Source organism: Phocoena sinus, chromosome 1, assembly GCF_008692025.1.
Source record: "Phocoena sinus isolate mPhoSin1 chromosome 1, mPhoSin1.pri, whole genome shotgun sequence".
NCBI lineage: Eukaryota > Metazoa > Chordata > Mammalia > Artiodactyla > Phocoenidae > Phocoena > Phocoena sinus.
The window spans coordinates 21863575-21890914 of record NC_045763.1 but is presented as its reverse complement, the minus strand read 5'-3'; the positions used below and the strand labels follow the sequence as shown (position 1 = coordinate 21890914).

Below are 27340 nucleotides of genomic sequence, written 5' to 3'. Positions count from 1 at the left end.
ATGTCATAGAGTGTTTGGCCTATGTTTTCCTCTAAGAGTTTTATAGTGTCTGGCCTTACATTTAGGTCTTTAATCCATTTTGAGTTTATTTTTGTGTATGGTGTTAGGGAGTGTTCTAATTTCATTCTTTTACATGTAGCAGTCCAGTTTTCCCAGCACCTCTTATTGAAGAGGCTGTCTTTTCTCCATAGTATATTCTTGCCTCCTTTATCAAAAGTAAGCTGACCATATGTGCGTGGGCTTATCTCTGGGCTTTCTATCCTGTTCCATTGATCTATATTTCTGTTTTTGTGCCAGTACCATGTTGTCTTGATTACTGTAGCTTTGTAGTATAGTCTGAAGTCAGGGAGTCTGGTTCCTCCAGCTCCGATTTTTTCCCTCAAGCCCGCTTTGACTATTTGGGGTCTTTTGTGTCTCCATACAAATCTTAAGATTTTTTGTTCTAGTTCCATAAAAAATGCCATTGGTAATTTGATAGGGATTGCAGTGAATCTGCAGATTGCTTTGGGTAGTATAGTCACTTTCACAATATTGAGTCTTCCAATCCAAGAACATGGTATACCTCTCCATCTGTTGGTATCATCTTTAATTTCTTTCATCAATGTCTTATAGTTTTCTGCATACAGGTCTTTTTTCTCCCTAGGTAGGTTTATTCCTAGGTATTTTATTCTTTTTGTTGCAATGGTAAATGGGAGTGTTTCTTTAATTTCTCTTTCAGATTTTTCACCATTAGTATATAGGAATGCAAGAGATTTCTGTGCATTAATTTTGTATCCTGCTACTTTACCAAATTCATTGATTAGCCCTAGTAGTTTTCTGGTGGCATTTTTAGGATTCTCTATGTATAGTATCATGTCATCTGCAGTGACAGTTTTACTTCTTCTTTTCCAATTTGTATTCTTTTTATTTCTTTTTCTTCTCAGATTGCCATGGCTAGGACTTCCAAAACTATGTTGAATAATAGTGGTGAGAGTGGACATCTTGCCTTGTTCCTGATCTTAGAGGAAATGCTTTCAGTTTTCCACTATTGAGAATGATATTTGCTGCAGTATTTGTCGTAGGTTCCCTCTATGCCCACTTTCTGGAGTTTTTATCATAAATGGGTGTTGAATTTTGTCAAAAGCTTTTTCTGCATCTATTGAGATGATCATATGGTTATTATTCTTCAATTTGTTAATATGGTGTATCACATTGATTGATTTGCATATATTGAAGAATCCTTGCATCCTTGGGATAAATCCCACTTGATCATGGTGTATGATCCTTTTAATGTGTTGTTGGACTCTGTTTGCTAGTATTTTGTTGAGGATTGTTGCATCTCTATTCATGAGTGATACTGGTCTGTAATTTTCTTTTTTTGTAGTATCTTTGTCTGGTTTTGGTATCAGGGTGATGGTGGCCTCATAGAATGAGTTTGGGAGTGTTCCTTCCTCTGCAATTTTTTGGAAGAGCTTGAGAAGGATGGGTGTTAGCTCTTCTCTAAATGTTTGATAGAATTCACCTGTGAAGCCATCTGGTCCTGGACTTTTGTTTGTTGGAAGATTTTAAATCACAGTTTCAATTTCATTACTTGTGATTGGTCTGTTCATATTTTCTATTTCTTCCTGGTTCAATCTTGGAAGGTCATACCTTTCTAAGAATTTGTCCATTTCTTCCAGGTTGTCCATTTTATTGGCATAGAGTTGATTGTAGTAGTCTCTTAGGATGCTTTGTATTTCTGCAGTGTCTGTTGTAACTTCTCCTTTTTCATTTCTAATTTTATTGATTTGAGTCCTCTCCCTCTTTTTCTTGATGAGTCTGGCTAATGGTTTATCAATTTTGTGTATCTTCTCAAAGAACCAACTCTTAGTTTTATTGATCTTTGCTATTGTTTTCTTTGTTTCTATTTTATTTATTTCTGCTCTGATCTTTATGATTTCTTTCCTTCTGCTAACTTTGGGTTTTATTTGTACTTCTTTCTCTAGTTCCTTTAGGTACAAGATTAGATTATTTGAGATTTTTTTTGTTTCTTGAGGTAGGCTTGTATAGCTATAAAGTTCCCTCTTAGAACTGCTTTTGCTGCATCCCATAGGTTTTGCATCATCGTATTTTCATTGTCATTTGTTTCTAGGTATTTTTTGATTTCCTCTTTCAATTCTTCAGTGATCTCTTGGTTATTTAGTAGCATATTGTTCAGCCTCCATGTGTTCGTATTTTTTACTGTTTTTCCTGTAATTGATATCTAATCTCACAGTGTTGTGGTCAGAAAAGATACTTGGTATGATTTCAATTTTCTTAATCAAGGCTTGAGTTGTGACCCAAGATATTATCTATCCTGGAGAATGTTCCATGAGCACTTGAGAAGAAAGTGTATTCTGTTGTTTTTGGATGGAATGCCCTATAAATATCAATTAAGTCCATCTTGTTTAATGTGCCATTTAAAGCTTGTGTTTCCTTATTTATTTTCATTTTGGATGATCTGTCCATTGGTGAAAGTGGGGTGTTAAATTCCCCTACTATGATTGTGTTACTTTTGATTTCCCCTTTTATGGCTGTTAGCATTTGCCTTATGTATTGAGGTGCTCCTATGTTGCGTGCATAAATATTTACAATTGTTATATCTTCTTCTTGGATTGATCTTTTGATCATTATGTAGTGTCCTTTTTTTTTTATTTATTTTTTAACATCTTTATTGGGGTATAATTGCTTTACAATGGTGTGTTAGTTTCTGCTTTATAAAAAAGTGAATCAGTTATACATATACATATGTTCCCATATGTCTTCCCTCTTGCGTCTCCCTCCCTCCCACTCTCCCTATCCCACCCCTCCAGGCTGTCACAAAGCACCGAGCTAATATCCCTGTGCCATGCGGCTGCTTCCCACTAGCTATCTACCTTACTACGTTTGTTAGTGTGTATATGTCCATGATGTAGTGTCCTTCTTCATCTCTTGTAATAGTCTTTATTTTAAAGTCTTTATTTTGTCTGATATGAGAATTGCTACTCCAGCTTTCTTTTGATTTCCATTTGCAAGGAATATTTTTTCCAACCCCTTACTTTCATGACTGGGGATCTTAATTAACTTTAGCTAGAAGGAGGGAAGACCAGACCAAGGTTACCACTGTTATTAGCAAAAAGCAAGTCTCCCATATTATCTGGCTTAGGGGGATTGCCATAACAAATTACTACAAACTTGTGGCTTATAACAACAGAAACTTATTCTCTCACAATTCTGGAGGCTGGAAGTTGGATATCAAGGTGTTGGCAGGGTTGGTTCCTTTTGGAGGCTCTGAGGGAGCATCTGTTCCATGCCTCTCTCCTGGCTTCTGGTGGCTGCTGGCAGCCCTTGGCATTCCTGAGCTTATAGACATGTTATTCCAGTCTCTGCCACCTTCTTCACAAGCTTCCCCTCTGTGTCTCTGTGTCTTCCCCTTTTCTGTCTCTTACAAGGACATTCATCATTGGATCTAGGGCCCACTCTTATCCAGGATGATCGCATCTCAAGATGCTTACCTTAAATACATCTGCAAAGACTCTTATTCCAAATAAGGTCACATTCTGAGGTTCTGGGTGGACGTATCTTTTGGGGCCACAAGTCAACCCAGTACAGGGATGGCTGGTCCTTTTTGTGGTTTGGATGTAATGTCCTGAAAATATCAATTAAGTCTAACTCTTCTATTGTATCATTTAGGATCACTCTTGCCTTGTTGATTTTCTGTCTAGAAGATCTGTTCATTGATGTAAGTGGGGTGTTAAAGTCTCCTACTATTATTGAATTCCCGTCAGTTTCTGCCTTTATGTCTGTTAGTATTTGTTTTATGCACTTGGGTGCTTCTAAATTACATTCATATATATTGACAAGTGTACAATCCTCTTCTTGTATTGATCCTTTTATCATTATATACCGTCCTTCTTTATGGACTTTGCTTTAAAGTCTATTTTGTCTGATATGAGTATTGCAACTCCTGGTTTCTTTTCATTTCCATTTGCATGAAATATCTTTTTCCATTGCCTCACTTTCAATCTACGTGTCCTTTGCCCTAAGGTGGGTCTCTTGTAGGAAGCATATCGTAGGCTCTTGTTTTTTTATCCCGTCTGCCACTCTTTGTCTTTTAATTGGAGCATTCAGTCCATTGACATTTAAGGTAATTATTCCTTTCTGTGGTTTGGACAGTGTTCACGTTTTTGTCTGTGTTCCGACATCATTACAGAGTGGTCCTGTTTGTCTTGATCCATCGTGGTCACAGAGTGGCCTTGTCTGACACTGATGTTCTGTGAAACTGTATATGTTCAGCAGGAGAGCACCAAGGCCCAGCTGTGTGAGCCAGGCCAGCCTCTGGAGGTCAGGGCCTGCCTTCCTCTTGTTCAGCTTGAAGGCAGTGAGGGAGGCAGCCATCTGGGAGAAGAGTTCCAGCCACAGGGGCAGGGTGGGAGTGTGCCTTGAGGGCTGAAGGGCCAGCCAGACCCCGTGGTGGCTGCAGCAGAATGAGCAAGGGGGAGAGAGGTAGGAGGACAGAGAGGCAATGGGAGGGGGTGCAGAGCAGTGAAAAGACTGGCTCTCAGGCCAGAGGAAATGAGGGGCCTCTGGAGCGTTCTGAGCAGAGCAGTGAACACGACGGACTGGAGTCATCAGCAGGCAGTTTTGATGGAGTGTTAGGACAAAAACCTGACTGAAGTCGATTCATAAGCAATTGGAGAATGAAGACACAGATGAGACAATTCTTTCCAGAAGTTGTAGTGCAAGGTGGAAGAGAGAAACAGGAGGAAGCTGTGGTACCTGGTGAGAAAGTGGAATAGAGGTTTTGGTTTTGTTTCCCTTTGAGAGCAGTGACGATGAATAGAACACTGCTGAGGAAGGTCTGGAGGAGAGACTGTCTTGATGGTGTCAGTTGGAGAGGGCATAACCGCAGAAAAACAGGCTCCAGGCCCAAGTGGCGGCCTGGCTATGGAGGAATACCGTGGTAATGGTGGGGGTGGAGGGGAGGCCGAGGCAGGCAGGCTGGGGGACTTGGTCATCAGAGGTTCTCTCCTGAGAGCCTCTCTCCACATCTCACCTGCACTTCCTGTTAGTAACCTTGTCCCCAGGCCATGAGTGCAATAGTGTCTGGAGGGGGCTTCAGTCACCCAGCCTGGCCCAGGTATGGAGACAGCACTTGGAGCTCCATGGACCCCAAAAGGGACCAGAGATGGAGACGGAAGGGGTAGGAAACTGAGAAAGAGAAAAATCAGAAAGGGACCAAAATCCAGAGTCTCTCACAGACCCCAGGCACAGGCAGGGACAGCAACCTGAGTCAGGAGCTCCCTTGTGTTTTTCGTCATCCTAAACAGCAGGTCCAGGTTCAAACTGCTGGTTTATCGCTTGCCCGCTATGCACTCTGTGAGCCTCAAGTTCTCCAGGTATAAAGTCGGACTCCACCAACCTCCTCTCGGGGCTGTTGGGAGAATTTAGGGACGTAAAACACGTAAAGTGCCATCAGGGTGCCTGACAAGGAGCCAGATGCTTTCCCTTCCTATCTTCTGCCACCCACAACCCTGGGTCTTCACACTGGCTCCTACGGCAGCTGCAAGATGGGAGCAGGGCCCTGCCTGCTGGCTGACTCTGGAACTGCACCTCTACCCCACTTCAGAGGTAGAAGCCTCCACATACAATTCCTCCAGCAATTTCATTCCATGGCTACAGATACTACCCAAATTCGGTAGGTGAGCACTCCAGCCTTCTTACCACCCCCAACAACATCGCCAGGGCCTTTAATCCACCCTAACCCCCTTTACTCCTGCAGCTGCCCTTGCTTGGAGTGCCCCCACCTCCGCCATTTGGAAACATCAAAGGTCTGAAGCTTTCCATGACCCTCTCCTCTTAGCACCCCTCCCTCTCACAGATAGAACTACTAAGGAACTTTCATTTCCGTATTCTCTCTACATGGACTTACCTCTAGGTTTGCTAAACTGTGTGAGAGAGTACACTAGAACACCTGTCTCCCCTGCTTCGAGACTCACCTGAGGTCAGGGACTGCCTCATTCGTCTGCTGCCAGAGGGACTTTCTAGCATCTGAATCCGATCCGTTGCTGCCCTGCCTGAAATCTCCCCGAGGAAGTCTCCCCACTCTGGGTGAGGAGGGTGCGTGTCTGTGTGAGGTATATGTCTCTGGAGTTTCCAATATTGCTGTATAAGAATGTCTGTATACATTAATTTTTTTAAGTAAGGAAAACAAATCCTTCATTGGCTCCCTGGTAGATTCAAATTCCCCAGCAGAGCTCACCGTGTGGGACCTGGACTCTGCCTTTCTGATTCCTCCCTCCTGCCACCCCCCAGCCATCCCCTCGTCCTCCTTCCATGCCTCTCTCACACTGGTTCTTCTGCCTGGAGAACCATGGCCCACAGTCCTTCACGCAGCAAATCCCTCCTTGATCTTCAATGCTCAGCTCAAACATCATCTCCCTAGAAGCCTCCCTGACACCCCGGGTTTCACTCATCTCTACTCACACATGTTCAATCCATATTAGTTGAAAGAAGTAGAAGTAAGTCCCCGCTACCATGGTTTGCTTGCAAGCAAAATGAGGGATCCAGGCAGGATCTTACAAACCCTTCTAGACTCCAAAATTCTGAGTTGATGATGATGAGCATATTTCAGGCAAGCAGTCACCAAACAGCTTGAGCTGTGATCACCTATTGCTTTCTGTCAATAGGTCCTTCTCCATGGGGTTCATCACTCTCTCCCACCCTGGGGAGGGGAAGAGTCATCCCCTCCCTCCTTAGCAGGTGGTCTATTAGGGGCATAGGACTCTGGGGAAACCAACAGTTGCTTCTCATCCCTGCATCCCTCAGCAGCACTGTGCTCACCTGAGCGATAGAGACCATTTGCTGATCCTGGTGGTGAAGAGCGGGGGCTTACCTACCCAGTCATCGTCTAGAGCTGCATTAGGGGCGAGAGGCAGCTGAGCCCCTTCCTGCAGTGTTCATCTTTGAGGGGCACTAAAACATGATTGGAATAAATCAGAAATCTGGTGCCAGGAAAGCCAGGTTTCCATACACACATGCCTCCGTATGCTGTGTAACCACCAAATTCAGCCAGTCCTGCTTCCACTAAAGGCAAATGGACCTTTGAAGAGAAAGACAGAGCTTTGTAGGCTTGGATATTCTCTGTTGAGCCTTCTTTGAGACACCAATTCGTTTTACTCTGCAACTCAAATTCTGAAACCGAATAATGCATGACATCTCTCACCAGGAAGGATTTTATTCTCTCTCACCAGGAAGGATTTATTTTATTATCTAAACTAGACCTAAATCCCTTATTATACCTTCTAGTAAGTTGTCCAGTTTGGAAAAAAAACCTTTTTTTCCCCTTCTTAAAAAAAATTATTTACTTATTTATTCATCTTTGGCTGCGTTGAGTCTTCGTTGCTTTGCGCGGGCTTTCTCTAGTTGTGGTGTGTGGGCTTCTCATTGTGGTGGCTTCTCTTGTTGAGGAGCACAGGCTCTAGGCGCGCAGGCTTCAGTAGTTGTGACACGCAGGCTCAGTAGTTGTGGCACACGGGCTTAGTTGCTCCGCGGCATGTGGGATCTTCCTGGACCAGGGCTCGGATCAGGGCTCGAACCCGTGTCCCCTGCATTGGTAGGCGGATTCTTAACCACTGTGCCACCAGGGAAGTCCCAAAAATACTCTTTTCAAACTTCAGAACGAACACCTAGCTCCAGTCTACGGAGCACAATGACGAGCCACCTAAAGACCGGCACATCCTTCCCCTTAACTCATCCCGGAGGCCGTGTAAACCTGTGCTCAGGCTCTGGATTCAGGCTACAGTTTAAATCCTGACTTTACTACATGAAATCATAAGGAAGTTTACTTTAGCTCTGAGCCTGTTTTTTCATCTGTAAAATGGGGATAAAAACAGTATTCCTCTTAGGGCTATGAAAATTAAATGACATGCTTGTAGATGGCTGGCACAGTAGGCAGGTGCTCAACGAGTGACAGTTAACCAGCACTAACAGTAACCTTCGCTGTGATGAGAGGAAGGCACCCTCATGAAGACGAGGACACTCACTGTTACGGAGGCCAGTGGAGAAGTTAACTTGTCTGTGATGTTACAGATCTCTGTTCTTTAACAGGCTGCTCCTGCCGTGAGTCCACACTCTCAATCTAAGGGATTTGGAACCTAGTTGGCATTTTCACCACAAAGCCACATATATTAAGTCTCACCACACACAAATGCACTTCCTGCACACGAGGTTCTAGTATGCAAGACACACCCATCCAACCCAAACTCTGGCTGAAATCCCTTCTAAATGTACTCATTTTTAGCTTCCTTTCACTCCTGTGCCTCCTGAGCTATAGAGCAAATGCAGGTAGCTGTAACCAGAGGGCAATGGTTACACCCAGGACAAGGGCCCCAAAGCCCAGTCTTCCTCGTCAGACCTGCGGCTCTGCCTCCTGATGAAGGGCAGCAAGCACTTCTTAACCCACTTTGCTCGCCGAGGCTTCAGTCTGGGGACTGGAATCTCTAATTAGAATTTCCACGTTCATCAGGGGGCATCTTTATTTGTAGTAATAAAATGGGGACAGAGCATCACCTCCCAAGCCTGACAGCTGTATTGACAAAAATTCCCTAATGGCAGTAGAAATAGGTGATGGCAACTGAATCACAGACTGCACCCGAATGACAAAAGTTACGTTTAATTTACAATGTAATAAAGGTTACAGGTAAAAAGCTACACATAAAGCGTGAAAAGGCCTATTACACAAATGTACAAATCTCTGTACAACGCTCACATCAATGTGTCCTACCTTCGTCTCCTATGTTTGTTAACCAGGTCTAGTCTTGGAGCTCTGGACAACGAGAGCTCTCAGTCAAGGGGGGGAAAGAGCCTCCAAATCAACATCTGAAAATGTCCTCTTCGAGATATCTGTTACTTCAAAGTAAAATCTTTTCCTTTTTAATTGAAATTGCTCTAACTGGTCATATCCTTTATATTGCCTTCATAACACACTTGAAAAGGAAAGTAATGCCTTAGAGAGTAGAGGACAGTACTCTGGAATCAAATGAGAAACTTCAGCAAGTAGAGTACTCAGGTTTGACAAGAAAAACAGGTAAAGTTCAAACAATACTGTAAGTTTAAAACTATCAACCTGTGTCTATGGCACTGGTCACAGATGAAGAAAAATCAAAATGTTCTCATTCTAACAGAAAGGACAAAAGAGAAAAGCCTAACTACTGGACCTCAAAACCACCGACCCAGGAAAACTTCTGAGTTGTTTTAAACCTTAGCTTAACTGAAGCATTCTAAACCCTCTTGTTAACCTGGAATCCGTGGCAACCCTTCTGATACCTGGGACTTGCAGGATAGTAAATATAAATCAGGCTGCTAAACCCACAAAGCTGGCAATGCTACTGTCACCTCCACAGCTCTGCATTCAACCTGAGGGCCTGGAGTCTCTCCCTGGGGTAAATGATTTTTTAAAAAGTGATCCTAGAAAGAGGGAGAAAAGAAAAAAGGAGATAATGGAAAGAGAGGAAAAGAGCCAGGGCAGTCTATTTAAAAGGATGTATGAAACATTTCTCTTCAATGAAAGTGTTCTGAAGACAGGTCTTTCTGGGATACTTCAACCCCACCCCCAGTTTTAATATTACATGGTTAGGACCCCAGGAGACATTCTGAAAGACGATACTGCACACATGGAAAGTTTTTCTCCCTAATTCATTAGCTCCCCCATCACCCTTCCACCCTGTTCCCACCCAATCCCACCCTCCTCCATTACCAAAAATATCAAATCAGTAAGGAAGGTGTGGGCTTCTTGCCCGGCCAAGCCTCTTTCGCATATTTTTTCTTCTTGGGTTCGTTGACAGCTTCAGGGTTATAGACGGCAGGGTTTGGTGCAGGGTTCATGGTCACTGCTGACGGCACGACGGGAGTCAAGTCCACGTCAGGAGCGAGGTTTGGGTATGGCATGGGCAAGCCACCGATGAGTGCTGTCCCGTGGATGCCATGCGGCTGGGAGCCGGCTTCACTGTGCGTGGGGGGCAGGCCCCCATAGAGTCCTCCACTGAATGCAAAGTTCTGCATGCGTCTGTTCCCTGATTCCTCCAGGCCCAGGGAGCCAGGGCCCTCCACCCGCTTCTTCTGTGGTTTATAGAGAAGACAAGAAGTGAGACACAAGAGTGCTGTTAGCCTGTTCTATTGCAGTCCTCGAAAAACTGGGGAAGGCCCCTAAACCTCTAACTTGTTTTGTTTCTTAAACAACCCATCTCACTGTGCTGAAATCTCAGGGTTTGAAGAGACCTTACAGTGGTCATCTAACATCACGGCTCCCAAACACTGCCCCACACAAAGTGGTCACCATCCTACGTCAAACTGAGAAAAATGAGGCTAGTGTGTGAACTTTTCATAAAGTAAGACATCCAGTTTAAGTGACCATTCTTTAAAGGTCATACTCCTCCCTCTTGTTTTCATCATTAAAATGCCCTTTCAGGAATCAGAGGTGATAATAGATGGAGCAAGTATTTCAATTTTTCTTTTTTGGGGGGAAAAGAAAAAGTTAGTATCTTCCTGTTGGGCACCTAATTTTTAAACATTAATCTGAGAGCAGAACAAATCTGTAGTGACTGAAAGCAGCTTACTGGTTGCCTGGGAGTGGGAGGAAACTGACAGCAAAGGGACAAAGGGGAATTTTCTGGGGTGATGGAAATCTGTATTTTGATTATGGTGGTGGTTACCCAGGTGTATATATCTGTCAAAATTCAAATTATACTTTAAAGACAACAGAAAATTCCAAAGGGTGAAGAAAAAAAAGTGCCCAAGGGGAAATGTGACACAAATACTATGGAGTTGTATGGAAAAATTTCATCTTATACTTTTTCACACTGGACTAAAGTTCAATGAAAGATCCTCCCTCACCCCTCTACTCCTTTTGCATGAACTTGACACATTTTATCAATCTATTCTAATATATTCTAAAGATTTTTAAAAAAATAAAACTCCCTATAGCATCTCTGACCAGCATCTTCCAATCACATTTTGAATACCTCTACTAATAGGGATCTACTTCCAGGGGCCATTTGCTCCCTTTTGGAGCCCTAGCTGGCAGGTGGTTCTCCACATGTTGAGCAATCAGAACACCTCTGTAACTTCCACCTCTTGGTTCTTCAGCTCTTTAAACCTAATCCAATGTGGGCTGGCTTTCCTATCTGTGCCATCCCCATTCACAAAATAAAGATGTGGTAAAGGCCAGAGGTGCCATGCAGAAATGCAACAATGTCTCTTCTTTGCCTAATAGCTTACTTTGAGTCAAGAAAGGAAGGTTAAAGAAAGGTGGGTCTCTCTGCACCCTACTGGGAGGTAAATTTACAGACCCACATCACACCATAATTTACATGCAGGATCAAGCTAGCTGGTCACCTGCAGCCTCTCTATGGCACTCCAGGATCCCTGCACACAGATGGGGTAAATGGATTTCCACAGTATGAAAAATGGGAAAGGAGCAAAGAATGTTTTAAAATTAAGCACACACTTAACACTTACCTACATATAAAAGAGTGGGTTTTTAAACCAGACTGTATGACATTTCAAATACTGTCATAACATGCTTCCTACCTTGACTGGGACCACTGCAGTCTGCACCATGTTCCGGAAGCGACCAACTGAGGGATCCACATCCTCTGCAAAAACACACGAGGGCAGGGTTAGTTCAGTAATCAACTGGGAGGATTAAGGTTATAGGGCTCAATGCGAATAAAGCAATCACAATAATTCATATTAAAACAGTAAAATACAGCTAACACTTCAAGTGTTTACTGGGTACTGTGTTAAATCCTCACAACAACCCTACGAGGTAAGTACCACTACAATAAACATTTAATAGACGAGAAAACAAACTCAGGCTTGGAGAAGGAAAGTGACCGGCCCAGTCACCTTGCTGGAGAGGAGCCAGGATATAAATCTAAGCAGCCAGAAACAGGCCTGTGCTCTGAACTATGTGCTACACTGGCTTCCCCAGGTTCTTTCCCATTCCACATACCTCCCTCTTTTGAGGGAAGACATCAATAATCTCATGTTAGTGATAAAAAGAGGTCACACACCACATACCTTGCTAACACCCGCTCATTAGCAAATAACAGAATTAGGATTCAGACCCAAGGCTTCTAGCTTAACTTCGCCTTTCAACCTGAACAACTGTATACAGGCATACCTTGTTTTATTGAGTTTCATTTTACTGTGCTTTGCAGATATTGTTTTTTTTTAAAAAAAAAACAACAACAAATTGAAGGTTGGTGGCAACCGTGCATTGTCAGATGATGGTTAGCATTTTTTAGCAATAAAGTATTTTGTAATTAAGGCATTGTAAAGAAACAAGTACATTGCTTTTGTAGACATAATGCTACTGCACACTTAACAGTTTACAATATAATGTAAACATAACTTTTATATGCACTGACAAACCAAACAAATATGTGTGACTAGCTTTGATATTCACTTTACTGAAGTGGTCTGGAACCAAACCCACAATTCCTCCAAGGTATGCCTGTACAATTAAGACTCACTAAAGGATCTGAAGCCCCTGTCCAGGCAGGGTGGGACAGCAGCTCCCTTTTCACAGCTTATACACACTATTGCACCCTACGAAGCTTCTAGCTTCATTCAGTCACTGTGTCAGAAGAATGCACTAAGACCAAGTAAGGGACACGCTTGTAGTCAGTCAGTCTCTCATTTATTGGACATCAGGCACGGAAATAAAGAACAAGACACCGTCCTGCCTGTAAGGAGTTCACAGTTGTAAAGCCAGACAGGCTAGAATACAATACAATGGAGGTGCTTGAAGAGTGGTGCAAAAATAGTTTTCTTGGAGCACAGAGGGGAGATTGGGCTGGATCACCTAGAACGAACAGTTTTCTCACTGAAGACTGAGTGTGGGGAAACAGGCAAGCAGAGACTTATTATCATTACTAGAAAAAACTACTCCAGGGCCCTTTTATCTTAATATAGTGGTAGGAAAGGAGTTGTTTCCCTAATAGATGTTGTACACCTTATTTTAATGTGTTGAGGGCACTTGCTATTTAAAGAAACACTCTTGTGAGTCCCTTTGGAATACAAAGATTCCTTATTTAATTTGAATAATTAGTCCCTGGTTTATTTGTTTTAAGTCTGGCTTTTCACATATTAGGATGCCTCTAAGGAATATACCCTGGAATTATTTTCACAAACAATCGATGTTCAATGAATGAATAGCTTCTATATGGAAGAAGAAAGAGGAAAAGATATCCAGACTCATCAGGAAGGAGAGGTCTCTAAAAAAGGCACCCTTATTTTCTCTCTCATTACCGTAACAGCCCTGCTCCAATCATCCCTTCAGGAAAGCTAAATCAAGTGCAAGAGCAACTGGAGCCCAAGAGGCATGGCTAACGGGGTATATGGCCCACAAACACAAGAGGCCTGCAGAAGTGGCGGCTAAGCCATCTGGGGGACCCTGTCCTGTGCTGGCTGAATGGTGCTCAGGCCTCTCACCCTCTCCTCATTCTCTAGCCATTCGACTCCTAGAGAGGGGGTCTGCCCATTGCAGGCAATCTCTGCTCCTGGAAGATCGACCGAGAAGTTTCTTGCTAAGTCCACCTCTAGTATAGGAAAGTCTGCATAGGTAAAGGCAGAAGGGGTGGCAGATGATGATGAGGACAATGGCTAACACTTATCAAGGGCTACTGAGTGCCAAGCACAGATATGAGGTATTTTCACATATATTAATCATTTAATCTCCCCACCAATCCTGAGACCAGTAGTCATGTCACTGGCCAGGGTCAAAGAGCTACTAAGCGGAGAGGTGGATTTCATACCTAGGCCCTCTGATCAGAGCCCACGCTCTTAAACACTATGCCATACTCTGTCTGAACGTACTGCCTTAATAAAGCTGCAGGACAATAATTTTCTTTTTTTTCCTTTTTCTTTTTTTTGGGCATGCCGTGCGGCATGTGAGATCTTCGTTCCCCAACCAGGGAGAGCAGAGTTTTAATCACTGAATCGCCAGGAAGTCCCACAATAATTTTCAAGGAGAAAAACAGAACATATCAGACCCCAAGTCCTGAAAGAGACTTAACAAATTATCTAGTTCAGTGATTCCCAAACTGCTGGCTGTTCATCAGTACAAACAGGAGCTTATTAAAACTACAAATGCCTAGGTCCAACCCCTAGAAACTCTTATCTGGCACTCAGAAATAAACTTCCCAGATTAGTCATCCAGTTTCTGCCCAAACATTTCCCTTGGGCATTCAGTACCTTGAGAAGTAATTCATTCCACTTCACACATCATCAAAAAGTGAACAAAAGTCACTAGAATGAATGCCCCAATCTCTTTCACAGGAATTCTTTTAATTCTTCTTCTAAATATAAGAAGGATTTGTTGTTGCTTTTCATGCTGAGCCAAATACTTGCTACTCACAGGCTCTGGTTTCGCCTACTCCATCCTCCCGAAGGTCAGCCTTGCAAACATTCACCTCAGGGTGCCTCCCTCCAATCTACTCTCCCTCATGTACAGTTCCCAGCATTTAGGGACCACTTTCCATAGCTGGGAGTCTCCTCCTTCCCTCAAGACTACGTAACACATTTAGTACTTAAGGCCATGCTTGCATTTAGTAACACATTTGGGTGAGTTCTGCTCAGGAACACAGGCCACCAGGTTACTGTCCCCCATTATTCTATTAATGCAAATTTAAACTGTACTTGATTAGTTTCCATATCCGCCTGATGACTCAGACTGCATTTTTAACTAACTAAAATCCTTATACCTTTTTTTTAACATGAGCTGTCACTGGAGCAGATTTTCTCCATTTAAATAATTGACATTCTGAAACTAAATGCAGGACTTGAAAGTTATTCTCACTGCATTTCAATTTGGGATATAAAAGCAACTTGTTAGTCTGGGATCCTTGTTTCCATCCATGAAGGTTTATTTTCAAACAAGATTTTTGGAATCCCAATTCCATCTTCACTGTATAAACTGCACCTCCCAGAGTACTTGATATATAACATGAGCCCAATAAATGAATGTTGAATGATGGAACAAATGGGTAAACTCAATGGCCTTCCCAGAAACTGATGCTCTCATCTTGCTGACGTTTCCATACAAACTATCTATAAATTACGACCTTACAGAGGTAAGTCTTCAATGCGATTAATAGTAGCAGAAAGTTCTCCAATCTTAGAGTTACCAATCATACATGGAACCCCATGACAATAGTGTCTGCTCTGACCTATACTTAAACTCCACTATACCTGGATCAGCAAAGGAGAATTACAGCCTTCCTTCATCTACTTCTTTCACACTGCAACTGGATAATGCTTGAGTTTCAGGGCACTCCATCAATGTACAGGCATACCCCTTGTTTTACTGCACTTCACATATACTGAGTTTTTTATAAATTGAAGGTTTGTGGAAACCCTGCATCAAGCAAGTCTATCAGTGCCATTTTCCCAACAGCATTCACTCACTTCGTGTCTCTGTGTTACATTTCTGTAACTCTCACAATATTTAAAACGTTTCCATTATTACTACAGTTGTAACAGTGCTCTGTGATCAGCAATCTTTGTTGTTACTATTGCAAAAAGATTACAACTCACTGAAGGCTCAGACTAGCATGGTTAGCATCTTTTAGCAATAAAGTATTTTTTAATTAAGGTACGTACATTGTCTTTTTTAGACATAATGCTATTGCACACTTAACAGACTGAAGTTGTGTAAACGTAACTTTTACATGTACTGGGAAACTAAAAAATTCATGTGACTTGCCTTATTGCAATGCTTGAACTGAACCCACAATATCTCCAAGGTATGCCTGTTCTGTACAAAAATATCTCCCCTCAACATAGCACCTGTTATCCTAAACCTTGTACAGAAACATTACAACTGACCTACAGGTTGTGTACACTACTCTGACACCACAGCTTTTTCATCAGAAAAAACTAGGAAATACCTCACCTGGGTTGATGATCTCATCATCCTCACTAAAGGTCACCCGTGAGTTCTTCCTCTTCCTCTTTGGTCTCTGAATGTCCAGATTCCCCTCCTCAATGGTGAGAGTGGAAATGCGCTTGTTGTGGGCAGTGTTGAACTCCGTCAGGTTCTGGGACAGGGTTCACACAGGAAAGACAGGAATAAGTACACAAGGAATTTGAAGGAGAATATTACCAAATAAAGGGCAGAAAGGTATTAGGAGCTAACCTTGACCTCTCCACACAGATGAGATTCTTTTCTGCATTCAGAAAAGATTCATTACCGTCCCTAGACAGCTAATACCAGCAAGCCTCAATTTGACAGAATGTGGAACATCTTCATTGACTAGTGCGGCAGTGATATTCAAAAGGGAGTGAAGGACCTTGAGCTGAAGACAGGTCATCTGTGCAAAAACCCTTGAGTTGAGGTTTTGGGTTTTTTTGAATAAAGTTTATCATGTCTTCATGCTGAGAATTAAAGGAATACAACTGGGAAGAAATCCAAGAATTGTTTTTAAGTAACAGAGACGAGAAAGGACAATTGACAGCTTCTTTCCCAGTAGCTCTCTCCTTTAAAACTTGTAAGGACGTTACCAGTGCACTGAATATCTGGCATTAATGTTTTGTCACTCCCCATCCCTTCATCTGGCCCCATTTCTACTCATAACTATCTATCCATCTCAGTGATTAACTTGGCCTCATCACTGCTGCCTGCCTCTTCCCAATCACCTGGACTTATTCCAATCTGTACTGCAGTTTGAGACATCCCAAATGTCTTGAGAACAAGGACCCAGAGATGACCTAACATACTGAACTAAAAGACAGGAAGGCATGGAAGCAGCCTGGAAGAGAATGTGCAAGAGTGACTACCAACCAGGTCCCTGGCTATGAGGCTACTTCTTTAGAACAAAATAACTTCTAAGTTGTAAGACTGCTACTGTGCTTTTCTTCCTAAGGGCTGGGAAACTGTCTCGGTATACAAGAATAGTAAATGCATGTGGGTGGTTAAGGACAGGCTGGCGTTTGATCTACCTGGATAGACCAGTCACACCAATGCAGTGATAGACATGTGAAGACAAAAGCTACATCACAAACTACTGGGGTCAGCTCTAGAAAAGAAAACCTTAGCACATTAAAATTAAATCTTGTAAAATTCATGGCCTTCAGGGCAGCCAGGCCCAAAGCAAAAGTAATCTAGTTCTACTCAGAAGATTCTTGGGCTGACTGGACAATATCAAAAACAGCTACATAAATGAATGAAAGCTTCAATCTCTGTAAGCTAGTGTTGTTCAAACAAACTTTCTGGATGATAGAAATGTTTTCTATCAATGCTATTCAATATGGTTAGTCACCAGCCACATGTGATTACTGAGTACTTGGAATGTGGTTAGTGGCTACTGCATTGGACAGTGCAGCTCTAGAGAAATGTAACTCCCAGCCTTGGCTTCTAACATCCACTGAAACTGCACAAGACAACCATAAGGGTCTACTGGCAGGAGACCCAGTCTCCTAGTTAGCCCTGGTTATACATAACCAAACCCACACAATGCAGCTCTCCAAGGGCCACACCACACTGCCAAAGTGGCAAAGGCTTATCACTGGGCTCAAGAAAACCTCCAGTTGCTAAGTTACTGGCATTTCACACTACACGGAACAGCTACACACTGCAAAAGCCAGCATCCCAAAAGACATAACAATGACATAGACAATGGAATTACATCAAGCTCTGTTTCCTCCTCTGGAAGCCCCAGTAAGCCCTTGAGTTCATCATCCTCTCCACCCATCTTCTCATCTCCTTTCACAGCCGATGGCAATGTCTGAGGCTTCTCACGCAGAGTGTATGCCCTTGTGGATGCACCAAATGAGACCGTGGAATCGATGGGAATTTGCTGAGGCTTGTGAGGCTCCAACCGAATGTGACCCAAGAAAGTGCCGTGTGCTGGGAATAACCAAATCAGAAATGTAAGAGAGGAAAACAAACAAACAAACAAACAAACAAACCTGAGTTGTAGAAGGGAGAGTAGCTCCTGCCAGCACATCAGTTTTGCTTTTTAAAATGGAAATGGCTCTGGGTCCACTTTGCATCCCTTGTCATGGGTCACAATGAAAAGGAAACTCCTTCACTGAATCTTGAATCTCTTCAGTGGATTTCTTACACATCTTCAGACCTGCTGTTACCCCACATAACAAATACCACTGCTTGTTCTCTGCTGCCAGACAGGCTTGGCTCCATTCTGGGTCCAGCAGGAATGGTTCCAACCCAGCAATAGGCATGCCCGCTAAGGCAGGAGACAGGAATTGCTATGGTCTGACCTCTCCAGCCCCAAGTCTAAGGAACATAGAAATTGCTGGCCTGGTGGCAGTTATGCTTGGGGTTTCCCCAGGATAAGAAATGAGGTTGGCTGAAACAGGTGCAATATCAATGGCAAGGCAAGCCACAATCCTACTGGAGAGTCTGGATATCTTTCCATGTCTGCATTCTGCATATTATGAAATGGAGAGAAAAGATGAGATAAATTTGCAAGTAAGTACTTATGAGACAAGGCTCTCCAAAACCATTATATAAGCATACTGGGGTGATGTGTGCGTGTGTATGGGGAGCGGGGAAAGGAGTAAAACACGATCAACCCAGGAAGCAGATCCTTTACATTTCAAGCTGTAATTTATACATAGGCAAAAATGAACAAATTTCAAGGCCCCATGCAGTCAAGTCTCAACCACATTTCTGGGATTATCTTTGACAAACTTGAAAATCTTATTAGTTGGAGTGTGCTCATAGAATTAAAATTGATATTATTAATATCACAGCAAAATGTAGCTGGGATAAAGAGCCCATTATAAAAAATTAACTTTTGGTCAAAACAAGCTTTTTTTTTTTTTTTAAAGAGCTGTACTACAACTCTACTACATTAATGGAGCTAATCACAGCTTCTGCTTAAATTGGACCACAATCTATCATGGGCCTATAAACACATTCCTTAGTTCCTGGATGCTTTTTTTGTTCTCTGTATATACCTATTGCTCTCTTCAGGAAAGTGCTCCCCAAAACCCTCTTCTCTCTCCAGTCATCAATTATTCCAGTAAAATAGGAAATATCACAGGAATGGAGAAAAACTAATTTAAAAACCAAACATAAACTTCCTTGATGAGCAACAAAACACAATTTCAAAACTGAAGAACCCAAAGAGCATTTTCACACTGCCCAAAAGACAATGTGTGAAATAGGATGGGATATGAGTTACTTACTACTGTTGAGATCTATTAGGAAAACTCTCTTCAGATGCTTATGGTAGACCAAGGCAGCGTGGACCCGAGAGCAAGACTGGTGGTCAATGGTAAAGTCACACAAATCAGGGTTTCTCCCAAATAAGTAATACTTCTTCTCATCAATGATCAGTTTCTAAATAAATTAAATTAAATATTACTTAAAGCTTGTTTCAACAGGGTTTAGCAAAAATTCTTCCAATAAACTAAGTAGAGCATCTTAAGATAAAATTCCTTGTCAAGGGAAATATTTATATTTACTATTATTCTTCCAGATAAAGAGCTCAGAATAATTTACTAACATTGGGGGATGGTTGGCAATTAATCTCCCCAAATGTAGTGGTCAAATGTTTAGTGTTGATATGAAAAGAACTTTCCTAATCGTATTAGATGTAAATGGCATGCACGAGTGGTTGTCTTCTGACCATTGGAAATTTAAGATTTCACTGAATCTTAATTTTAGGTCAAGCAGGAAACACAAAGCATGCCTATAAAGTAATAAGACCGCTTTTCAGAAAAATATATATTCAAATGAAGATTATCAATTGGTTCAAAAAGGAAGGGGATATAAACACCTATCTATATTCTAATCATGCTGCCAGAGACCCAGAGTATTTCTGGAACCCTCTTTAGAAACTAGAATTACATTAGACATCATTGTATGAGCCTCTAAATCTAACTTTATTGTCCCATTTCATTTTGCCCACAAAAAAGCATTACTCAAAGTTAACTCTAAATGAGTATTTGCTGTGTCCAAATATGGAACAACCTCACAGGGCAAAGATTTTCCAGGTTTGGGGGAAGGGGACGTAGGGATTAAACATTTATTGAAGAACTATTATTGCTAGGCATTTTTAAGTATTATGTCATCTAATCCTCAAAACAACTCTGTGAACCAAGTATCACCTTTACCGTTAAACATAAGAAAATAGATTCAGAGAGATGAAGCCACGTATCCAAGACAGTCCAGCTGGTTAAGTAGCAGATTTGGGGTTTAAACTCAGGTGTGAAATGACCTGCAATGCTAACATTCTAAACAACAGTGCCATGGGTCTGAAACAATTCTGAGAAGAGCTCCAAAATGTTTCTAGCCACTGCTGTGGTACTGGAAAAAACAAAACTGTATAAGGCCCCAATATAATAGCAGAAAAGAGGATTTCGCAGACCAACAATCTATTATTTTAAAAATTGTAGGGGCTGACATAGTATTGTTAACTTTTCTTTTGCCATATGAGAACTATTTTTTTAATTGTCACCAATCAGTATTATAATCATTTTATGAAAGATAGGTCATTTTAACAAATAAGTAAGAAGAGGGATAAAGGACCACTCTTTGTGCTGAATTTATGAAAAACTCACTACACTGTCTTTATTTTTCTTTTAGCCCACGATCAGTAAAGACTTTGCCACAGACTGGTTGTAGACTGGGCCATCATAGATGAAGGACTCTGGATAAATTTTCGCTAACACTGCTTTCAGTTCTTAAAGTCTACAATATAAGTACTTGAAGAATAACCCTCATTCATATACATTATGTTGTTCCTTTAAGTTTTGGGGGTTTTTTTTGGCTGTGCCACACGGCTTGCAGGGATTTTAGTTCCCCCACCAAGGACTGAACCAGTGCCCTCGGCAGTGAAAGTGCCGAGTCCTAACCACTGGACCGCCAGGGAATTCCCTGTTTTTCCTTTAAACACAAGGTCTCACTAAGCTCTAGTTCAGATTTCACACTATGCTCCTTCTAAAATCCCTGAGAGAAGACAGCACAAAGTTGAGTAGGGAAGTATAGTCAAACTAGGATGTACCAGGCTAGGAATCAAGAGGCTTATATTTCATTCCTGGCTATGTCATTGAATCCACAGTGGGCTACAATTCTCCCCTATGCTTTAGTGTTCTTACAAAACCAGAAATACACCTCCCGTACTAATAACAGTTAACAACTGCTGAGTACTTATGTGCCTATGTGCTATGAGTTTTATGCTCTGAGTTTTATGCTATGTCATTTCATCCTCACAACCACTCTGTGAGGTAGGCAGGCACTATTATTCCTATTTTTATAGATAGGAAAAGTGAGGCGCAAAGAAATTAATTAATATATGCAAGTTCACACAGCTAGATATTTATAAACTGGATTAGAAATTTCAGGTTTGTCTGACTTCAGAGTCTAAGCTTTTTAAACCACTACATTATATATTTTCTTCACTCTTCCTGCATCAAAAAATCCACCATATGGCAAAAAACATTTTAAGGAGTGAACAAGTACTATGGGTCACACTCTTAATTGTTTTTTAAACAATCACTTACCCAGTTCCTTCCCAGCTTAGCCTTTAAGGCTCAAAATAGGTATGGGGGTCACCTCTGGGAAACCGTGTCCAGCAGTGCCCACCTGCTGCTGGCAGAGCTTGTCCCAGGCCCCTAGTGCTAGGGAGCACCAGGATCCAACAACAGCCTGACAGCTCAGTCACACAAGCATCCCCATGTCTGCTCAGACCCAAGTATTAAGACTTGGGTTAAAAATAAGACAATGCTTCAGAACTGAGAGAGCCCTGAAATTTCAGCATCTTATTCTCTCTAGATAATATCTGTGCAGGTTGAATCTCACTGCATTTCTCATTCATATTTATGTGCACATAGATTATGTCCTCATAAGCTTAAATTTGCTAACCAAAGTGTTCACAGGCTAGACTTAAAGAAACAGTACATAAGATCACCAGCACTTGGGCTCTAATATAAAATTGACCACATTTCTATGACTCTAAGCTGCCAGTACCAGCGATTTAGGTGTTTAGAAGGGAAAAAAAAGAAAAGGCCTCCAAATTAAATATATACATTCACTATTAAAGGCATCTCAATTATAGAAATGTGAAAATGTAGGGGAAAAAAAAGTATGCCTCAGAAGCAAGAAAATGTGTGAATTCTTAGACAATATGCTTCTTCTGTCCAAGTGAATGAAATAATGCATTGGTCTTTCAATAGCCACTAAGCCACAATTTCTTAACTAGCTATGGCTAGTACCATTATTCAGTTGTGCCTCTGAGTTATAACTCAGAGTGTATCTTTACACACTGGGCTTAAAAGACTCATGGCTTTTGTTTTAATATTGCACTTCTTAAACCCAGCTATCACAACACATCACAAGCCTCTGACATAAGGCTAGGACACAGATAGCTCGGTTAGTATCAAGTGCTGCCTAAATCCTTAAAAAATAAGCACATCTCGTGTCTATTCCTCTCGGAAACAATACAGTGATGTCTAAGTATTGTAACATGACAGTTCTGTGGCAACTCAGCACACCTAAGAGCACTGAAAGAGAACATTATCACTTAATGGAAACCAGTAATTAGAAGGATGTTTGACAAGTCAGAGTGCTTTGAAAGTATAAATTATTTCGCAGAGGAATATGACATTATCATTAACGCTAGCCCTCCTTGTCTGTTTCTTCCTGTAGTAAACTAAAGATTTACTAAATTCTGGTTATATATAAAAAAAGACTCCTATATGTCTATTTAGCAACAATATTTTATATGTGTGGAACAGTCTACAGTGTAACAAAACAAAACAAAACAAAAAACATTTTAGCTAACTTATTCCCTTGAATAATCTTGGTACTCTGTAATCTTTAAGACAGAAGAACACATGACAAAGGGGCTCTAAGTGACTGGCTCAGGGCTTGATGAATTAATAAGAGAATTCATCACAACTCATGCCTTAATACTTTGCAAAATATGTGGGTATCTCTACAACATCCTGAAAGTGAAAACACTGTATTTATAGAATATCCTGCAGGAGACCTCAAAGATAGCTTTTCATTATGGAGTGCAATGTTTTTACTATATATACCAAAGAAAAATAACTGCACTCAATAATAGGGCCTTGAACTTAAATTCTATCTAAGCAAGCAAACATAAAATTGGTTGAAGACACAGAGACTCACAACTCCACAGTCAGAGTGGGCTTAATCTCCATCTCTTGGTAAATAAATGTAACATAAGGATTTTTTAAAAGTACACAACCTAACAGCTAATCAAAATTCATGTTCTCTTGAAGTTCTATGTGGTTTTCATTCTAGAGACTTGTAGAAAAGCTGGAATTCTGCTCAACTTGTCTTTTATAGTACTTATTTCAATTATAATCATGCAAATTTTTGTTTGATTCTGTTGTTCCCATCAGATGATTTCTTTGAGGACAGGAACCACATTTGTTCTGTTCACTGCTATAGTCCTATGCCGAGCACAATGACTGGCACATAATAAGTACTCAGTAAATGTTTTGAATGAATGAATGAATTTTGTCACCATTTCCATTCTCTTTTTTGAGCAAGTATCTTAGTTTACTATCTTCTCTGAAGAGTTTTGGCTTGAATCTCATAAAAGCAACTTAAAAGTTAAATTCAATCTACATCATTCACTTTCTTCTTCAATTACTACAGATCTCGCACCTTCCATACAACTCCACATACTCAGAGAGAAGGAATTCACCAAGTTATAGGGCATCCAGTTTGACTGAGGCCTACAAGCCCATGATCTATTAAAACCCTTCATTTGGAAGGTGAGAGGAGTCACAAAAAACTGAGTGTCTGTGGAGATACATGGTTTTAATGTGTTATATCACCATGTGCTTTTAATAGAAAAAAAAAAATCAGGATGAACGAAAGTAGCATTTCTGTAAAACAAAGCACAGGAGAGGAGGTGGAAAAGTGAGTCACTGGCAAAAATCTTTAGTGTGGTGGGAAAAAAAGGGAAGACATGTACTTCCATACCTCAATTAGCTTGTCTCCTTTGACTACATCCAGATGTAAACCAGGAGGGGGTTTACCTGCCCTGAAAAATAAGTGTGAAAAAACATTTTCAGGATGAGTTTGTAGATGCTATTTACAATCATTATCCCATTCAACACTGTAGCTCTCTTACTAGCCTATAATTAGTTCACGTTCAAGCAGAAATGCCATCTACTTCACTGTTATTATAGCTCCTTTCTACATTTGACACTTACTTCCCCAGTGATTCAACTGCTCCGAAACATATTTTAGTGGATCTGTATTTAGAGCAGCACCAAAGAAACCCATATTTTAGCACTGGATTATCCACCTTGGAGAGAAAGCAGCACAAAGACTGCAAGTACTATAGCTGGGGTTGTCTGGTCACTTGGAGTCTGAATCTAAGATTTGCCACTACCATTAATTAATACCATATAAAGGCAGAATAAATCAGTTGGTGTCTGGGGCTGATCAAGACTAGACTCATCACAGAATAAGCAGAGGGTACTGTCCTGAGCTCTGAATCCAAATCAGAGAAGTGTAATTAGGGAGCTAAGACAATCCAAAACTATGCCCATGAAACCAGGTACCAATAAATACAAGACATATTTGTTAACCTTGAACAGGTCATTCTACAATGGCATGGGTAAGGGAACTTTTCTCTACACTCCTGTAACCACACCATCCAAGGGAGATACATGTATGTCAAAGCACCTAACACAGTGCCTGGTGCCTAACAGACGCTGAGAAAATAGGTAGGTGATCTTATACAGTCTCTTCTAACTATAAGTTTACTGTCCTGGCCCAACTTCTGAAATCAATGCAGCAAGGAGCCAAAATGGACACAGAATTTGTAGACTGAAGCAACTGGGTGTTACAAAAGTGCAGAGGGACCCAGAAAATAGCCACACATTCACTTGCTTCCTGTGTTTGCTCCTTTGAAGTTTGAAGGATGAACAATCTTGCCAGAGTCCCTACATATGCACACACAAAAATGCATCTGTTTACATCTAACTTAAGATGCAACACAGTCATCTCACAATCCTGATCCAACTCCTCTATGGAGGTTGTCAGTAAGACAAGTGCATTGGACAAAAGCCCATTTTGTCTGGAAAACAGGGAAAGCCAAGTTATGTCTAAAACATGCTTTCTGAACTCCTACTACGTGCCAGGCTCAGGCCTAGGAACTCGGAATATAAAGATGCGTTAGGCAGCCCTTGCCTTTGAGGATCTCTATATAACGGGGGCCAGAGAGTAACACAAACAATACACTGTGATGAGCAGAAATAGCCCCAACTCGGATGGGTCTCCTTGCAAGGCAATTCATATGTATTCATCGTGTACTCTACTCAAAGACTAAAATTATTCCATTATTCCCAAGAACTTGCGAAAGGAGGAAAGGGGTTCATCCTAACAAGCAAGGATGCCCTCTGCTGCCCGGCTTCGCGCTGGTCGCTGAGGCGAGCTTGGGGGTAGGTCAGAGCCGATCCTGCCCTCAGGGAGCTCCCAGTCTGCGAGAGACAGGCAAGTGCCGCACCCAGGCTGCATCGACAACCGCGGGATGCGGGGCTCTGAGCGGGGCGCCGGGGCCGGGAAGCTAGCTCGTGCGCGCTCGGGACAGAGAGCAGGGGGGCAGATACGATGCTCCACAAGAGCACCAGACAGGAGTTGGGGTAAGTTCGGGGTCCAGGCCCCGAAGCGCCCCGGCAACCAGCTGATTGCCCGAGGGGCTGCCTAAGCGAGCGCCTCAGAGCCCCCAACTCTGGGTTTCCCCAGTTCCTGGGCCCGGGCTCCGGGTTCCCGGTTCCTCCACACGCCGCCCGGCCCGACAGACAGTTCTCCCTCAGTCAGTCCCAGGATCTTTGGGCCGCTCGGCTCGCTGCGAGAAATGAGCCGCCCGGCCAGCCCTGGCCAGCGTAGGCCAGGCCACTCCAGCGCTGGTCACCCCGCCACTCACCAGGTCGGGCAGTCAAACAGCGGGAGGCTGGAGCCGGAGTTCGCGGCTGCCGCCATCTTGCTTCTCCCCCTCCCATTTGGCGGGCCTGAAGCACGCCGGGAAACTGGAAGACCCAGAGGAGAGAGGCGGCTTCCCATCAGCCTGTGCGTATGCGCGCGCGCGCCCACCCACGCACGCATGGACGCGCAGAAGCACAGGGCGCTTCTAGTAGTGGGGGGAACTGGGGTAGGGTTTTGAGGTCTTTTTCAGTGCTTGATAGTTCGCTTTTTACAGAGGTCAGGGTTTTCCTTGGCCGGGAGTTGTTTGAGGAAAATGGGCTCGTAAGGAGGGGTTCTGTTTCCCTCTACGTTCTTTTTGCAAACACGCTCCCAGGCTCTAAAATGTTGCGACTCCACCCTTGCTCTGGGCCTGCCCCCTCAGCGTTTCGACCCCAGTCTGGAGAGAAGCTAGAGGGTAGAGCTCAGAGATTGGAAAAACTCCAACTTTTCTGTTTCTCTTTTTCCGGTCCTTCTGCGTAGAGCTGCATGCACCGTACTCCCTTCCCCATTGTAACCCAAATCCGGCACTTGAGAGCTTCAGTTAGATTATCTGGGAAGCTACCTTTGGGGGTCATCTAAACTCTGGACAAACAGGAGCCAGGGACGGATCCAACCAGATGGCAGGCGTCCAGATCTTCAGTGTGCATGAATGAAATGGTTAATCAAGTTGAGGCCCCTTTGGATTTTAAAACTTTGGTCATAGTGACTAGATAGTGTAAGGAAGAATTAGGATTCAGGCCTGCTTTAGGCCAACAGCTGGGTGAAAGAGACCAGCAGCAGGTCCTCTGGTTGTAATGGCTTATGTCTATTGAGTGCTTACTTATCTGGGCAAGTATATAGTTTCTATGAATCATCTCATTTAATTCTCACAACTCTCTTGAAATAGGTATTATGATTCCTGAGGGGTGGGTCAGAGAGATTGAGCTACCCAGCCTCACCCTAGAACAAGTGGTGAGTGGGATTCAGATCTAAATCAGTGTGATGCCAAAGCCCATGCTCTTTAATCATCGCTATCTGTCACATTTTGATGTTGGTGTGATCATATTAGCATGCAACTAAAGCCCAACACTTTTTCACTTTTGTAGAAAACATGGGAGGATTATCTGACCTTTTTTTTTCTTTCTTTCTTTTAAGGAAACCGAATGCAAAATTATTGTTCACCCATAAAGAGGCACTGACTGCACAGCAAGTTATCTCCTTCTATGGTGGAGTTATTTCTTTTCTTGATTGCTTGCTACTGGTCCTCTAGATTTTAAATCGAACATCAGCCTGTTCAAAAGAGTTTGCCCTTGGTGACATCTCTAGGCATCAAGATTTAGCTGCAGCATAATATTAACTTAGAATTTAAAACGATCAACTCTTGGGCAGGAGGATCACATT

General features: G+C 42.3%; 1 protein-coding gene and 1 non-coding gene across 3 annotated transcripts; both read right to left on the bottom strand.

Moving 5' to 3' along the window:
• Positions 1-8630: 8630 nt before the first annotated feature.
• PPP1R8 (protein phosphatase 1 regulatory subunit 8) lies at positions 8631-26051 on the bottom strand. 2 transcript variants are annotated; one of them, XM_032608361.1, is made up of 7 exons: positions 25923-26051; positions 23969-24029; positions 19195-19348; positions 17667-17887; positions 15935-16079; positions 11566-11630; positions 8631-10095 (listed from the first exon to the last, which is right to left on the bottom strand). In XM_032608361.1, the coding sequence occupies exons 1-7, from the start codon at positions 25976-25978 to the stop codon at positions 9742-9744; spliced, it is 1056 nt and encodes a 351-aa protein (XP_032464252.1). In that variant the 5' UTR covers positions 25979-26051; the 3' UTR covers positions 8631-9741. The 2 variants fall into 2 exon arrangements, with proteins under 2 accessions (XP_032464252.1, XP_032464263.1); XM_032608372.1 differs by having other exon boundaries at positions 17667-18428; positions 25923-26000.
• On the bottom strand, positions 22233-22398 carry LOC116745552. Its single transcript, XR_004347465.1, has one exon.
• Positions 26052-27340: the final 1289 nt, after the last annotated feature.